This window comes from Ambystoma mexicanum, chromosome 13 (assembly GCF_040938575.1).
Source record: "Ambystoma mexicanum isolate Mex_15411 chromosome 13, UKY_AmexF1_1, whole genome shotgun sequence".
Lineage (NCBI taxonomy): Eukaryota > Metazoa > Chordata > Amphibia > Caudata > Ambystomatidae > Ambystoma > Ambystoma mexicanum.
Genome location: NC_090938.1, coordinates 767,415,029 through 767,429,734, shown reverse-complemented (window position 1 = coordinate 767,429,734; position 14,706 = coordinate 767,415,029). Strand labels below are relative to the sequence as shown.

The 14,706-nt window shown below is 51.3% G+C and overlaps 1 protein-coding gene across 1 annotated transcript; it reads right to left on the bottom strand.

Annotated features, from left to right (window-relative positions):
* Positions 1-811: 811 nt before the first annotated feature.
* LOC138520544 (sporozoite surface protein 2-like) lies at positions 812-5,030 on the bottom strand. The gene is made up of 2 exons (XM_069632888.1): positions 4,886-5,030; positions 812-1,899 (listed from the first exon to the last, which is right to left on the bottom strand). Exons 1-2 carry the CDS (start codon positions 5,028-5,030, stop codon positions 812-814), a joined length of 1,233 nt encoding a protein of 410 aa, XP_069488989.1.
* Positions 5,031-14,706: the final 9,676 nt, after the last annotated feature.

Sequence of the window (14,706 nt, the reverse complement as noted above, 5' to 3'; positions counted from 1 at the left end):
GGATTTGTTTACTGGCACCAAGGGTAAAGTCATCATGAGTGTTTGTACATGGCAGACTGGCCTTAATTGGTGCAGGGAGTCGGGGCATGTTTTCTTAGTGTGACATGGCATTTCTACTTACAAAAGCTAGTAGGAGTATGTTCTTACATGGGGACAATGGCATATATTGGTAGAGCCAGCATGAGCATGTTTTCTTATAGTAGCATTGATGATATTGTGCACAAAGCAAACATGAGTATGCTCTGATATTGGAAGGCTGGCATATATTGGTGGCATCAGCATGGATATTTATTGGCACAGCCAGTGGAGTCAGCATGGATATGTATTGGCACAGCCAGCAGGAACATGTTTTTTTATACTGGCATATATTGTGAAAAAGACATCATGAAAATGCTTTGGGAAATGCTCCTGTGCACTGTTGGTGACTTGAATCTATGGGATTTCTTCTTAAGCAACCCTAAAAAACTGATTGCTAACTTTGTGGCCTTTTACCCAATTTTTCACAGAAAGTGTGTTATAAAATGCACCATTTTAATTCATTATTTTAAACGTTTTTTTCAGGCTATCTAGCTACGCACAGCTGATCCTGATTATTTGTGGGAAACATTTATGCTCCTCCAATTAAAAAATGCACCAGGCACGGCTGCCAAAACGACTTCTTTAGAGAAGAGGGGTCCTCCTTTAACACAAATGCCCACTTCCAAGGCATCCTGCTTCACTATGTGCACCCCAAGTATCACCTGCACCTTCTCATTCTTGCCTAAGAGGAGACCTATATATATATCTCATTTGGACCCAAATATCTCCAATGCTAACTCCAAAAATCCCCACTTTGGCCTCTTGAGTTCCTGGAGCTGCTATTGCTTGGCAGATTGCTTTGGTTTGGCCTCTTGAGTTCCCTGGAGCTGCTATTGCTTGGCAGATTGCTTTGGTTTGGCCTCTTGAGTTCCCTGGAGCGGCTCTTGCTTGGCAGATTGCTTGTGTTGTTTGGCCTCTTGAGTTCCCTGGAGCTGCACTCATTTGGCAGATTGCCTTGGTTTGGCCTCTTGAGTTCCCTGGAGCGGCTCTTGCTTGGCAGATTGCTTTGGTTTGGCCTCTTGAGTTCCCTGGAGCTGCTCTCGCTTGGCAGATTGCTTTGGTTTGGCCTCTTGAGTTCCCTGGAGCTGCTATTGCTTGGCAGATTGCTTTGGTTTGGCCTCTTGAGTTCCCTGGAGCGGCTCTTGCTTGGCAGATTGCTTGTGTTGTTTGGCCTCTTGAGTTCCCTGGAGCTGCACTCATTTGGCAGATTGCCTTGGTTTGGCCTCTTGAGTTCCCTGGAGCGGCTCTTGCTTGGCAGATTGCTTTGGTTTGGCCTCTTGAGTTCCCTGGAGCTGCTCTCGCTTGGCAGATTGCTTTGGTTTGGCCTCTTGAGTTCTCTGGAGCTGCTCTCGCTTGGCAGATTGCTTTGGTTTGGCCTCTTGAGTTCTCTGGAGCTGCACTCATTTGGCAGATTGCTTTGGTTTGGCCTCTTGAGTTCCCTGGAGCGGCTCTTGCTTGGCAGATTGCTTGTGTTGTTTGGCCTCTTGAGTTCCCTGAAGCTGCTCTCGCTTGGCAGATTGCTTGTGTTGTTTGGCCTCTTGAGTTCCCTGGAGCTGCTCTCGCTTGGCAGATTGCTTGTGTTGTTTGGCCTCTTGAGTTCCCTGGAGCTGCACTCATTTGGCAGATTGCTTTGGTTTGGCCTCTTGATTTCCCTGGAGCTGCTCTCGTCTGGCAGATTGCTTTGGTTTGGCCTCTTGAGTTCCCTGGAGCTGCTCTCACTTTGCAGATTGCTTTGGTTTGGCCTCTTGAGTTCCCTGGAGCTGCACTCATTTGGCAGATTGCTTTGGTTTGGCCTCTTGAGTTCCCTGGAGCTGCTCTCGTCTGGCAGATTGCTTTGGTTTGGCCTCTTGAGTTCCCTGGAGCTGCTCTCACTTGGCAGCAGGGGTGTTGCTAGGTCTGGAAAAGACCCGGGGCTACTCTGATGTTGGAACTGTTGGGACTGGGGGCTAGCTAGCCTTTTGGTTGTAGCTCCTGAGATTTTATCCGGGGCTACAACCAAAAGACCAGGGGCTATAGCCCCATTAGCCCCCCCCCTCCTAGCAACGCCTCTGGTTGGCAGATTGTTTTGGTGCTGTATAAAACGGCTATTTAATATGATTAAATGTTACAGTAATGAACCCTGTCTCTGGAACGAAGTACCAATGCAGCTAGTACAAAATAGTGGGAGCCCCTCTACTGAGAAAGAACATGGTTCAAATAACCTGTTCTTGGGAACGTATTACACTCAGGAGGGTCTGCAACCCTGTTTAGCTCACTGCACCATTCACAAATGGAAATACCCATTTGCATATGCGTCTGGTCCCTCCCACAAGGGCAGTCCAGCACGGAAAGGCAATTCTCCTCTGAACACGAGTACCATCAGCAACCCAACGCATGTGCTTTGGTCTTGTTGGGCCTCATCACTTAGGTGAAGATGAGTCACTCTAAGGCACAGTGAGCAAGGGGTCCACGTCTGGATTACCCTTCGTGACTTAGGAGGAAACCCCAAGTCTTCCAAAAATACAAAATCGTGAGAGCCCCTCTACTGAGAACGAACATGGTTCAAGTAACCTGTTCTATGGAATGTGTTCTGCTCAGGGGGGTCTATAACCCGTGCAGAGATCACTGGCCCCCTCCATCCTACAGTTCAGGAAGGACCTGAAGACCCTCCTACTCTGTAAAGAACGTCTTGCCAATCGCTGATTGCTCCACTCAACCCTACTTCTCCCAACGCGGAGCCCCTACTGCCCCTGCTTTTCCTTCCCATTCCAGCTTCTCTGCCGCCTCTGCACCCTACGTGTAACCCCTGGGGTGTGTCCCCTCTCTACAGCGCTCTGCTGCTTCCCAGCTAGGGCTACGCTCTGCCCCTGCTCTTCCTACCCATTCCAGCTCCTCTGCCGCCTCCACACCCTACGTGTAAACCCCAGGGTGCGTCCCCTCTGTACAGCGCTCCGCTGCTTCCCAGCTAGAGTTACGCTCTGCCCCTGCTCCTGCTATCCATTCCAGCTTCTCTGCCGCCTCTGCACCCTACTTGTAACCCCCGGGTGCGTCCCCTCTGTTCAGCGCTCTGCTGCTTCCCAGCTAGGGTTACGCTCTGCCCCTGCTCCTCCTACCCATTCCAGCTTCTCTGCCGCCTCCACACCCTATGTGCAAACCCCAGGGTGCATCCCCTCTGTACAGCGCTCCGCTGCTTCCCAGCTAGGGCTGCGCTCTGCCCCTGCTCCTCCTACCCATTCCAGCTCCTCTGCCACCTTTGCACCCTACGTGTAACCCCTGGGGTGTGTCCCCTCTGTACAGCGCTCCGCTGCTTCCCAGCTAGAGTTACGCTCTGCCCCTGCTCCTCCTACCCATTTCAGCACCTTTGCCGCCTCCACACCCTATGTGTAAACCCCAGGGTGCATCCCCTCTGTACAGCGCTCCGCTGCTTCCCAGCTAGGGTTGCGCTCTATAAATCCCCTGCATACACGCATTCACTCTGGACATGGACAGTAAGCTTCTTCCTCATAGGTGAGGATTGATTGTCCAATCAGATGGGCAGATTGCTGCCGGTGGCTTCCTTGTTCCTGCCCGTGTAGTTCACCGACGTGGCTGGAATCCTTGGATATGGCGGGGAGGGTCACTTTCTAAATGCAAATAATTATTCAATGAAAAACAACCATCGTAGAAAAAGTTTGTGTGTGTGCGCGTGCGCGCAAGTGTGTGTGTAATATCCCGTGTAAATAAACCTATGGAGGAAGCCTGAGAAATGACACACTGGGCACTGGCAATTGTACAGCATGTGCGCAAATGCAAGAAGAGGTTTTGATAATGCCCCCCAAAAGAATACACAACATATAATGGAAACCTTGCTATGTACAGCCATTCAACCCTCCCCTGATTCAAGGCCTTATAAACCAGTGAACGTAAAGAGTATTTGGGAATGGGATTCTGCAGTGCCACCCGTTAAAAGTGAGGGTGATAATGTTTACAGCTAAGTTGTATACTTCTCTGTACCCCAAGTCTCCTGTAACAGAATAAACCAGCGAGTGGAGCGGGGCAGTGAGCCGGCTGTTCTGCGATTTTCACCCAGTAGGTGTGGGCTTGCTGGAGAAACTGCTCACCTGTTGTTAAGCTGTAACCGTCTATACATTTAAGTCCAGGCACCTCTGCTCAGTGGAGCGGGGCAGGGAGCGGGCTGTTCCTGCGACCTCCTGCTCTTTGCTTTCCGCCCCAAGCTGTATTGAAACCAGTGCTTCAAGTGGGACTCAGAATGGAGGGGGGCTCTAGCAAGGGGGTGTGGCTGAAGTATGGGTGGGTGGGATAACCCACTGTTGTGTTCTGTTCTGCTTCCCTTCTGGTGAGCACTAGTGCTCTAGGCCCCACACACCATCCACATAAGTACACGGAGACAGGGAGGAACTCAACTGCTCTTTATTCCCTCTACAGAGTTCTGCCTTCCCGGGCGCTACAAGCCCTTCTTCCTCCTGCCCCCTCCCTTGTCCGTGGCTTCCCTATTCTCCTCTTAAGGTGGGCTGGTCACGTTGCATGTCACAACACCCCCCCCTTGCTTATCATCTTTTTAGGGAGTGGTGTTATTTCTTGTGTGTTCCGGTGGCCGTCGTGGTCTTCTCCTTGACCTCGTCCCCATTCGCTGTTTTCTATTTCTGTACCCACGCCGAGGCCTACGTGCCCTCCTGGCAAGCTTGTCCAGTGCGGGCTCTTCTTGGGCAGTCCTGATCTTGTGTTTCTCTTTCCAGTTTCAGTCAACCTTTGCGCTGGTGGCCTTGACATTCAAGTGCCGCTGTTGTAGGGGCAGGGAAGTAAATTTATTTCCCATCCCCCTGAGTACCCGTGCTGTGTGGACGGGGTTTGTAGTTGTCCTGGAGACTTGCCTTGTGGTGCCGCCCCGTGTTCTGGTCGTAGTGACTATTCGGATTTTCATCATAGTCATATATCGAGGTGTCCGCGACTGCCTTTTCGTCCCCTGGGATCATCGTGGTTAGAGCGCAGGCTGCCTGCGTGGTGAGACGTGTATTGGATGCTGTAATGGCGGCCGGGGTCTCTGTGGTGCTGGTACCGGCCTGGGCGTGCTGTTTGGTTGGGTGTACAGTCGGGCCCTTGCCAGCCACATATCGTCATGGTGGCTGTTGATGGTGCTTGCCCGGTAGATCTGCTAGAACCTTTTTGTGGCCGGTCGCAGTCAGCTTTAGGAGTGCCACTTCTGCAGTCCAGACTCTTCCCGAAGATTTCTGGGGGACGCTTGTTGTTCAACCCTCCTTCCTCCTGGTTTGGGCATGCTGCAGTGTCTGGCAACGCTCCTCGCTTGGCTCTCGTGTTTGTTCTGATGGGTTTCTGTTCTTTTCTTGGGCTTTGTCTTTTCACCGTCGCTCGATGATGATGGTAACTCACCCGATGGCAGCGGACTTGTATTTGGGTGTGTTGCCTCCTTTGTCCGCTCACTCCACTGGGCATGTGTGATTGATAGCTGGTCATTCCATGTGTTGGGTGTGCCTTTGCAGAGTCTTGCCCCCACTCTCTTTTCTTCCGCGTGGTGCCATTGTCTGTACTGTTTCTGGGTTGTGTTTGTGGATGCCCTTGCTTGTGCTTCTTTGTGGACGTGGATGAGCTTCTTTAACGTCCTAGTCTTGTTGGTCTTAAGGGCTTGATTGCGGGGCCTCTGTGGGTGGCCGCCCCCTGCTCAGTCTCCGGTCGTCTTGTCGGACATGCGTGGTTGTGTCTGGTTCCTTGGTGGTGCCTCGCTTCGTTTGTTGACCTTCCTTTGCTTTCTGGTTAGCACTGGGTGCTGCCTCTTCTGTGTCAGCTGCTGCACCGCATTTAGTCTTTCTCTCCCTGGTGCGTCTTCCCAGCGGCCTCTGTCCGCTTCTCCTGCCCGGTTCGGTCTCCTCCTTCACCAGGTAAGTCCTTCCCTTATAGGGCATCCTGCGGGTCCTCCTCCCCTTAGGTGCGCTTGCCTCCAGCAGTCCTGGGTCTGCCTTCTCCTACGTTCTGTACCTCATTCGGCTCTCTCCTTGGGCACATTCTTCCTCGGCCCCCTAACTGGCAATATTCTTTCCTGGCCCCCTCCTTGGGCAATATTCTCCCCTGGCCCACTCCTTGGGCAATATTCTTCCTTGGCCCACTCCTTGGGCGGTATTCTTCCTTGGCTCACTCCCTGGGCAGTATTCTTCCCTGGCCCACTCCTTGGGCCGTATTCTTCCTTGGCTCACTCCTTGGGCCGTATTCTTCCCTGGCCCACTCCTTGGGCGGTATCCTTCCTTGGCTCACTCCTTGGGCGGTATCCTTCGTTGGCCCACTCCTTGGGCGGTATCCTTCCTTGGCCCACTCCTTGGGTGGTATTCTTCCTTGGCTCACTCCTTGGGCCGTATTCTTCCTTGGCTCACTCCCTGGGCAGTATTCTTCCCTGGCTCACTCCTTGGGCAGTATTCTTCCTTGGCTCACTCCCTGGGCAGTATTCTTCCCTGGCTCACTCCTTGGGCCGTATTCTTCCTTGGCTCACTCCCTGGGCAGTATTCTTCCATGGCCCACTCCTTGGGTGGTATTCTTCCTTGGCTCACTCCTTGGCGGTATTCTTCCTTGGCCCCCTCCTTGGGCGGTATTCTTCCTTGGCCCCCTCCTTGGGCGGTATTCTTCCTTGGCTCACTCCCTGGGCAGTATTCTTCCCTGGCCCACTCCTTGGGCGGTATTCTTCCTTGGCTCACTCCCTGGGCAGTATTCTTCCCTGGCCCACTCCTTGGGCAATTTTCTTCCTTGGCTCACTCCCTGGGCAGTATTCTTCCCTGGCTCACTCCTTGGGCCGTATTCTTCCTTGGCTCACTCCCTGGGCAGTATTCTTCCATGGCCCACTCCTTGGGTGGTATTCTTCCTTGGCTCACTCCTTGGCGGTATTCTTCCTTGGCCCCCTCCTTGGGCGGTATTCTTCCTTGGCCCCCTCCTTGGGCGGTATTCTTCCTTGGCTCACTCCCTGGGCAGTATTCTTCCCTGGCCCACTCCTTGGGCGGTATTCTTCCTTGGCTCACTCCCTGGGCAGTATTCTTCCCTGGCCCACTCCTTGGGCAATTTTCTTCCTTGGCTCACTCCCTGGGCAGTGTTCTTCCTTGGTCCCCTCCTTGGGTAATATTCTTCCTTGGCTCACTCCCTGGGCAGTATTCTTCCCTGGCCCACACCTTGGGTGGTATTCTTCCTTGGCTCACTCCTTGGGCAGTATCCTTCCTTGGCCCACTCCTTGGGCCGTATTCTTCCTTGCCCCCCCCCTTTGGGCAATATTGTTCCTTGGCCCCCTCATTGGGCAATCTCTGTTGTGGCCCCCTCCTTGGGCAGTCTCTCTTGTGGCCGTCGCGTTTGCCGTCTCCAGCTTTCTCGTTACTTCGAGGTCATCAAGACCTCCCCATCACATGTGCCTTGCTTTTATGCTCTCCTGTCGTCTGATGGCCTCACTGTCAATCCGTCTGTCTGCTGCCATGTTGCTCTGTACCTTAGCTTCTTCTCTCTCCTAGTGTTCTCCTGGCGTCATACTCCTGGTCCTCAGCAGGACAAACTATGCCCTGATCCTTATGCTCTCAGTGGTCTGCCTCCTGCTTTGTGCACCCTGAGTCTCGTGTGGCCCCATTCTCCCTGTGTCGCACCTGGTTTGTTGTTTTACTGTCCTGTCCCTTCTCCCTTGTCACGTGAATCTGGGATGCACGTGCTGCGGTGGGTTTGCGCGTGTTGCGGTGTATCCAGCAGTTTTGTCAAATCCTGCTTCAGTGCCTTCCTGTGTGGTCTGTTGGGTTGGCCTTTCTGTGTAGTTGATTTATTGGGGAGCGTTTGTGGCCATAGTACCTGCGGTTCCTGGTCCTCGCGTTCTAGTGGGGTCGTCTCGTGGTCTCACGTGGTGAAGTGATGCACCGCTGCACTTCCCGATCATAGATGTGCGCCAGCTTTCCCCACCTCCGTGCTGCACTCCGCTACTTCTCGAGCTCCTGCTCCACCTCCCCGGATACGCGTTGCCTCGTAGTTCCTGTCTGCGCAGGCGATCTCTGCTGCCAACACTGTCTGTTCAGCCCCGAGGTGCCTCCTCTCGCAGGCAGGCGCTAGCACATCAGCCTGGCCCCTTCACTCGTGGGCCACACTGCTTCTGGGTCAGTCCTCACCATCCGACCTCTTCTTCGGTGGGTTTTGAAGGTGACGAACGGAGAGCGCAGCAAGTGGAGGAGGCACCCCGATAACCGGGGCAGGGGCCTTCCTCCTGGACGCTCTCTTGCCCCTCCCCCCCAGGGGCAGGGGAGAGGGCGGCAAAGGAGCCAGAGGAGAGGGCGACAAGAGCCCGGGCAAGCCCGCGAAGGGCAACAAAGGAAGGAGGCGGGGCTTGGGACATAAAAGCGGCGGGCGCCAGGCGCCGGGGCACTTGCAGCTCTTCCAGCAGCTGGGCGCCCGCCAAAAGTGGAGGACTTCGTTTTCCCACCCTCCCACCCTACAGTTATGACAGAGCCTGGACGTCGTTGTCGCAGGATGGACAGGCGGGTTGTGGCAACCTATGAGAAGAGGAAGACTCCGAATGAGCCATTGCTAAACCGGAAGGGGCTTCGCCCATTCTAGACAGCGCCTCCTGGGAGCCTAAACGGCGGGGGTGTCTGGCGGTAGCAATTGGGGCTCAACTTCCCCCCAACAAACGGCGCTCCCCCAGTCCGCAAAGACCTGCAGGGGCAGGCGATTTCTCAGACTCGAAGGCCTTGGGGGAGTTGTGCCTGCAAACAATATGGAGGTAAAGGGGGAAGCAGGACGAGGAGCAGTCGCCACACCTTTTGGAACTAATTTTTAATACCTGTTTACAGTTGTTATGTATATGTAAAAATAAATCTGCGGCCTTGTTATGCCAAATCAAAGGAAATGTCTCATGCAGCACCTTACTGGAGGGGAAACGAAAGGGGCTGACAAAATGAGTAATGTTGGATGCAACGGCATAGCTATTGGACAAATGCCCAGGTTATTGCACTTGCGAATGAGGCGGCGGTCCCCTCACTGGTTCATGCTGCCTTCACGTCTTGGCTCCGGCATGCAATCACAAGGTTGCGCACTGCGTGGAGCGTTTCCCTCCGTCGCCAGTTGTTGTGTTCTGTTCTGCTTCCCTTCTGGTGAGCACTAGTGCTCTAGGCCCCACACGCCATCCACATAAGTACACGGAGACAGGGAGGAACTCAACTGCTCTTTATTCCCTCTACAGAGTTCTGCCTTCCAGGCGCTACAAGCCCCTCCTCCTCCTTCCCCCTCCCCTTGCCCGTGGCTTCGCTCTTCTTCCCTCAAGGTGGATCTCCTATTAAGGTGGGCTGGTCACGTTGCATGTCACAACACCCACCCACCCATACTTAGGCCATGCCCCCAATTAGAGCCCTGCCTCGCTTATGGGGTGTTGGGGCCTGGAAAATGCTTGGCTCCAAGGCAGTGGTAGCCAAACAGGAGAGCTGGGGCGCATTGGTATTATACCTTTGATGCGCCCAGCCCCTCCATTGTGTTCCAAATCCCGGGCTCCAAGCCCCGCTGCAAGGCTGCCTCTGGGGGGTTGGAACTTATGCTTAAGAAACAAAATGAGAGGCTGGGCGCACCAAAGGTATGATACCAGTGCACCCCAGATCTCCTTTTGTTTCTTAAAGAGAGTAGCTAACCCCCAGGAGATGGTGCATTCATTCAAAGAGACGAGTGGTTAAAGGGCTGCCTCCAGGTATCGACAAACACTTATGCAGCCCTTTAACCATGCTTCTCCTTGCGTGAAAGGGCTGCCTGCCGGGGGTTATCTCATCTCACTAAAAAACAGACAGAGCGCTGGAGTGCCTGTCCTCTCCTTTTTTTCCTTAATGAAAGGAGCTGATGCCCAACAGGGAGCCGTTTAGCCAAAGAGCCGCGCATGGTTAAAGGGCTGCCTGTGGGTGTCAGCGCTTCTGATTAGGGAAAAACAGAGGCACCCCATGGTAGTACTTGAAGAGGATCAGGGATATGTGTATCACGTGGAACACTTTACAGACACACTAAGACATTATATCTGCAGCTTCTCGCCTTTTGCTGCAAGTTTTCTGGGTTTTAACCTGCAGCTTTTATCCACTAGAGTTGTTATTGGTGTAACACAGGTGGGGTTGTGGTGGGGGGACGGACTAAGGCAGCCCCTTTATTTTTTTTTATTTTATTTTTTATTATTTTTATTTGGTTTTTGTACAAACCTTTAAAAAATAGAAGTAGCCTTATAAAACTTTCCAAACAACCCACGTAGCTTTGCACTTTAGGTTTGGTGTATGTAACAACATCCCACGCTCATCAACAACCCCGTGACTTAGCCTCATTTTTTGAAATTATCGTAGCGTTTAGAAGATCTTTAGCTGCCTGAAGAAAGGAGACCAGAGCATACAGAACAGGTTTGTTAGACCCGTCAAACAAGGCTTTCCACCAATCGTCACGAGTTAAGCATTTAAAGTTCTTTGTCACTGTGCTAAAAATGCGATTTCTTTCTTGCTCAAGACCAGAGCATGACATCGTCAGGTGCTTCAGCGTTTCATTTGTGAAGTTGCAAAGGCGACACCTGAAGTCTAAGTCCGGTCGTTGGGACCAATAGCATAGCCGTTCCTTCGTCGGCAGAGCGTTCAATCTAAATTGTAAATATAGGGAACGCAACCACTGGTCCGGAAAACATGACAAATATGTCGGCACACAACCATAGGCTCTAGCTTCTCCAGGAACTTCTTGTATGGACCTTGATGTCGCTCTTTGGTCACAGGTGTTTATCCAGTCAGATCTCCAGAGCTTCAGTTTGGCAGCATCAGGATTTTCTAACAGTAGTTGTGGCGTAATGTCATATGAGGTAAGAACCTCCTGGCATAGCTCGTTCCATTGATAGACAATTGACGGCGCTTTGTCAGACTCTGGGCTTTGGAGAATTGCAGTTTGGAGCATAGGTTTTGCTTGAATTAGTTTCCTGTAGAAGTTTAGCAGATTCCAAGCGACCCTTGCTTGTATAGAGATATACCCAAGCTCATATCTAACACAAACCGTTGAAGTACCTTTTGGGAGATGTAGAACTTTAGACCAAAAGATATTTTCAAGAGTGTTCCACACTTCGTTCCCACAGCAAAGGCATTTTCACCAGCATAGATTAATGAGGGCACAGCCTTCTGCTGGAAAAAATGTAATGTCGGTTTTAAGGAAAATTTGCCAAATTTTCTGTTAATTAGAGACGCTTGACATGCCAGTTGGCGGCATTTTCTCTTTGCTTCTTCAACCCATGGAGCAACATTTCTGCTCGCACTTAGACGCATCCCTAAGTAGCGGGTGTTTAACACGCGCCCAATGGGTTCCTTTATCTAGGTACCATTTGAATCTCGGCTTGTTTGTTTTTGCACCTTGCAGTTTTTCAAAGACGATAATTTCGCATTTTCCCCTATTGATGTTTAATCCATTCTCTGTTAAGTATTTTGCCACAGCAGTTAGTTTGCGTTGTAGACCTATAGGTGTTGAGTCTAACAAGATGATATCGTCCGCGTAGACTAAATAGTCTACGCGTGTGCCGTGAATTTTAGGTGGGAAAGTGCGTAAACCGTTGAAAGCGTCTTTGATGTCAGATATAAACAGGTTGAAAATGCTTGCTGCTAGGGGACATCCTTGTTTCACGCCTCTAGAAGTGACAATAGGAGCAGATAGCTTGCCCTTTAGATCTAATCGCACTCTGATTGAGGTGTTTGTATGGAGTTCACAAATGGCGGCCAACAGACTTGGCGGACAGGCCCATTTGGACATTTTTTCCCATAGTAGCTCTCTGTTTATACTATCAAACGCCTGAGATAGGTCTACCAGCACAAGATAGATCTTGGAATTTGAACGAAGCGCTTCCATCTTCATTAGATTCAGTAAAAGGAGATTAACGCAGCAACCTACGCCCTTTACAAAACCTGTCTGTCTAGGGTCTACCCGCTGGTTGTTAGAAGACCACTCCAGCAGTTTTTGCTGAAGAAGGGTTGCATACACCTTTCCCAACACGTCAAGGAGAGCAATAGGTCTATAATTTTTGGGGTTGTTGCGGTCTCCATTTTTGAAGAATGGGATGATCACTGCAGATTTCCATGAGCTAGGGGTCTTACGACACTCAATGATCCTGTTGAACAGTGATTCGCAGAAGGTTGCCCAATGTTCTGGCTGGTGCTTGATCGTAAAGTTCGTTAGCCCATCAGGGCCTGGCGCTCTGGAGTCGTGCACATTCTTGATGACTCTCAGGATGTCTTTGTAACGCTCACCTGAATCCCTCGGAGGCGCAGGTCTGGGCTGGGGGTTCTCGGAGTCTTCTAGGGTCACGCGCAGGCCTCGAATGCCACCCTGGAAAGGCCCTCTCCTCACTGAGATCTTGATCTGAAGGGTGAGGTGTCTGCAATTGTGAGAGCAAGGGGTTAATAGGATATATAAGCCTGACAGGCAAGCTGACTCCCCTTCCTGGTAATCCCCACGTAGTTCGTAGGCTAAAGGTGCTCACCTTATATAGGTGAAAGCGGAGCTCTCCATCCTGCGTCTGTGCAGGGGCGCCGAAGCCAGTTACTTCACTGGTTAATTGTCCAGCCTCTTGGTTGCAGAGGATGAAGATTTGGAGCTAGGCCGTCGTTAGCAGCACGAACGGCGGTTGCTTGAATGGAGAGCGATGGAAATGCGAAGGTATTGCAGGCAAGTAAGTAAAAAATGTCAATTCGAAGTTTAAAGCACTTCTTAATGTCTCTTTTCCTTTTTCAGGTTGCAGAAGCAGCTGGGTAGAAAAATAGATGTCGAGGAATGCGCCGAGGAGTGAGAAAGATGAGAGCTGCCCAAAACACGTGCGTATGGATGGAGTTTTGTATTTCTTAATGATGTCCTTTGTTTTGCAGATGCGAGTAGCAGCGTCGGCGGAGGCGAGAAGAATGCAGCGCAGGTAGGAAAAGTTTCACGAAGGTTACTAACCAATGTCCTTGCTTCCACAGGGTGCCGAAAAATGGAGAGCTGCAGCCCGTGGCTTGAGATGCACCGATGGATTGGGTAAGTGCTGCGCTGGTTTTATCTCGTGCTAACCTGGTGTTCTTTTCCCTTCTCAGATGCTGCAGAAGACAAAGATGGTATTTCAGAAGGTAAGATTACGGATTTCTCTTCCCTAGATGCAGAAGTTGCAGATTCTCTGGAGCTGACACGGTGAGCGTCCTGCTGCTATTGCAGAATAACGCGAAGCACGTTGCTCTGATCGGGCGTGGTTTAAATAGCCTACTGGAGTGCTTAGGTGTCTCCTTCCACAGCAGCCTCGCCCAGGAAAGAAGTCCCAGCTTCCAGAATAGTTCCAGTATCCAGTCCCAGGGAGTGGTGCTGGCCACACCCAGAAGGTAAAGTAGTTCCAGCCATGGATGGATGAGGATTTCATCCTGCAGGTGAGTGAGCAGCATGGTCTGCAGCAGGTAGGTCCACCCAAGCACCATTCCTTGCATCATGAGCCCGGCACGTCCTGTGCCGGGACTGGGTCCCCTTATGAGCCTGGCGCCACTGGCGCCAGGACAAGGTCCATAAGGCCCCTATGGGAGCCGATGGGTGCCTGGAAATGAAGTTGTGACCCGGCTTCCGAGGCAGTTGGGCTAAACCTGACTCCTTGGAGGCTGCGGTCATGACAGTCTTCATATCCAAATGCGAGGTCCCAGTGTGGTAGATTTAGGGGCTTCCAGATGTGATTGTGATTGCCCTTGCGAAAGAGATCAGCATAAAAAGCTGTCCATTCAGATTCAGGCACCAGGTTGGCCTGAAGGGCATGTTGTGGAGCAAGATGGTCGTTTATGAGTCTCCAATATTCAGCTAGATTAGCAGACTCCATTTTTGCCAGCATGAGCTCTGCGTCATTTTGCAGACTTTATCCAGTTCTTATAGTCTTGTTTGATCTTTTGAGCTTGGCTTCCATCGTCTATAGGAGGATTTTTTTGTATCGATCTCAACTGCCGGCGTAGAAGGCGTTTCCATTGTTGTACCTCAAGATCAAATTTGTGTTTAGGTATGAATTGGGTGAGTCTTAGATTATTTTTTTGTTCTTGGTATTGCGTCAGCAAGTGGTCATACTCCAGAGAGTTTGAAGACTGGAATCCCGTAAGAATGTTGCTCACCTCACTTGGTTTAAGATTCAAACGAACCCGGCCAGATCCTGTTCTAACAGAGTGAGACCATAGGGCCTGGGAAGGGTGAACATTCGAAGTAAATTTTTGGACCAACATGTCGTGGTCACTATGAGTCATTTTAATGACATCGAACCTGTCAGTTCTTTTATGAATCGTTTCAGATACAAAGATGTAATCAAGTGTAGACTTTTGTTCACCTCTTCTCCAGGTTGGAGCCGCCGGGATGTCCCCTTGGGTTTGTCCGTTTAGCATCGTCAAGCCACATAGCTCCATTTCTAAACACCACTGCGATGTCAGTTGGTGTCCCAAGTTATTTATTCTCTTCTTATTTCCCGATTGGTTTAAGTGATTGAGGCAGTCGATGTTAAGATCGCCGCAAATGATCAGCTCGTGTTGTGGGCCACCTTCCAAAATCTCGTCCAGCGCAGTTGTGACTTTGTCTATGAAGTATTTAGATTCAGCAGCTTCGTGATTTCAGTAAAGATTGACGATATGAAGATTTATGGCCGAGCCGTCGGCTGCCTTTCCA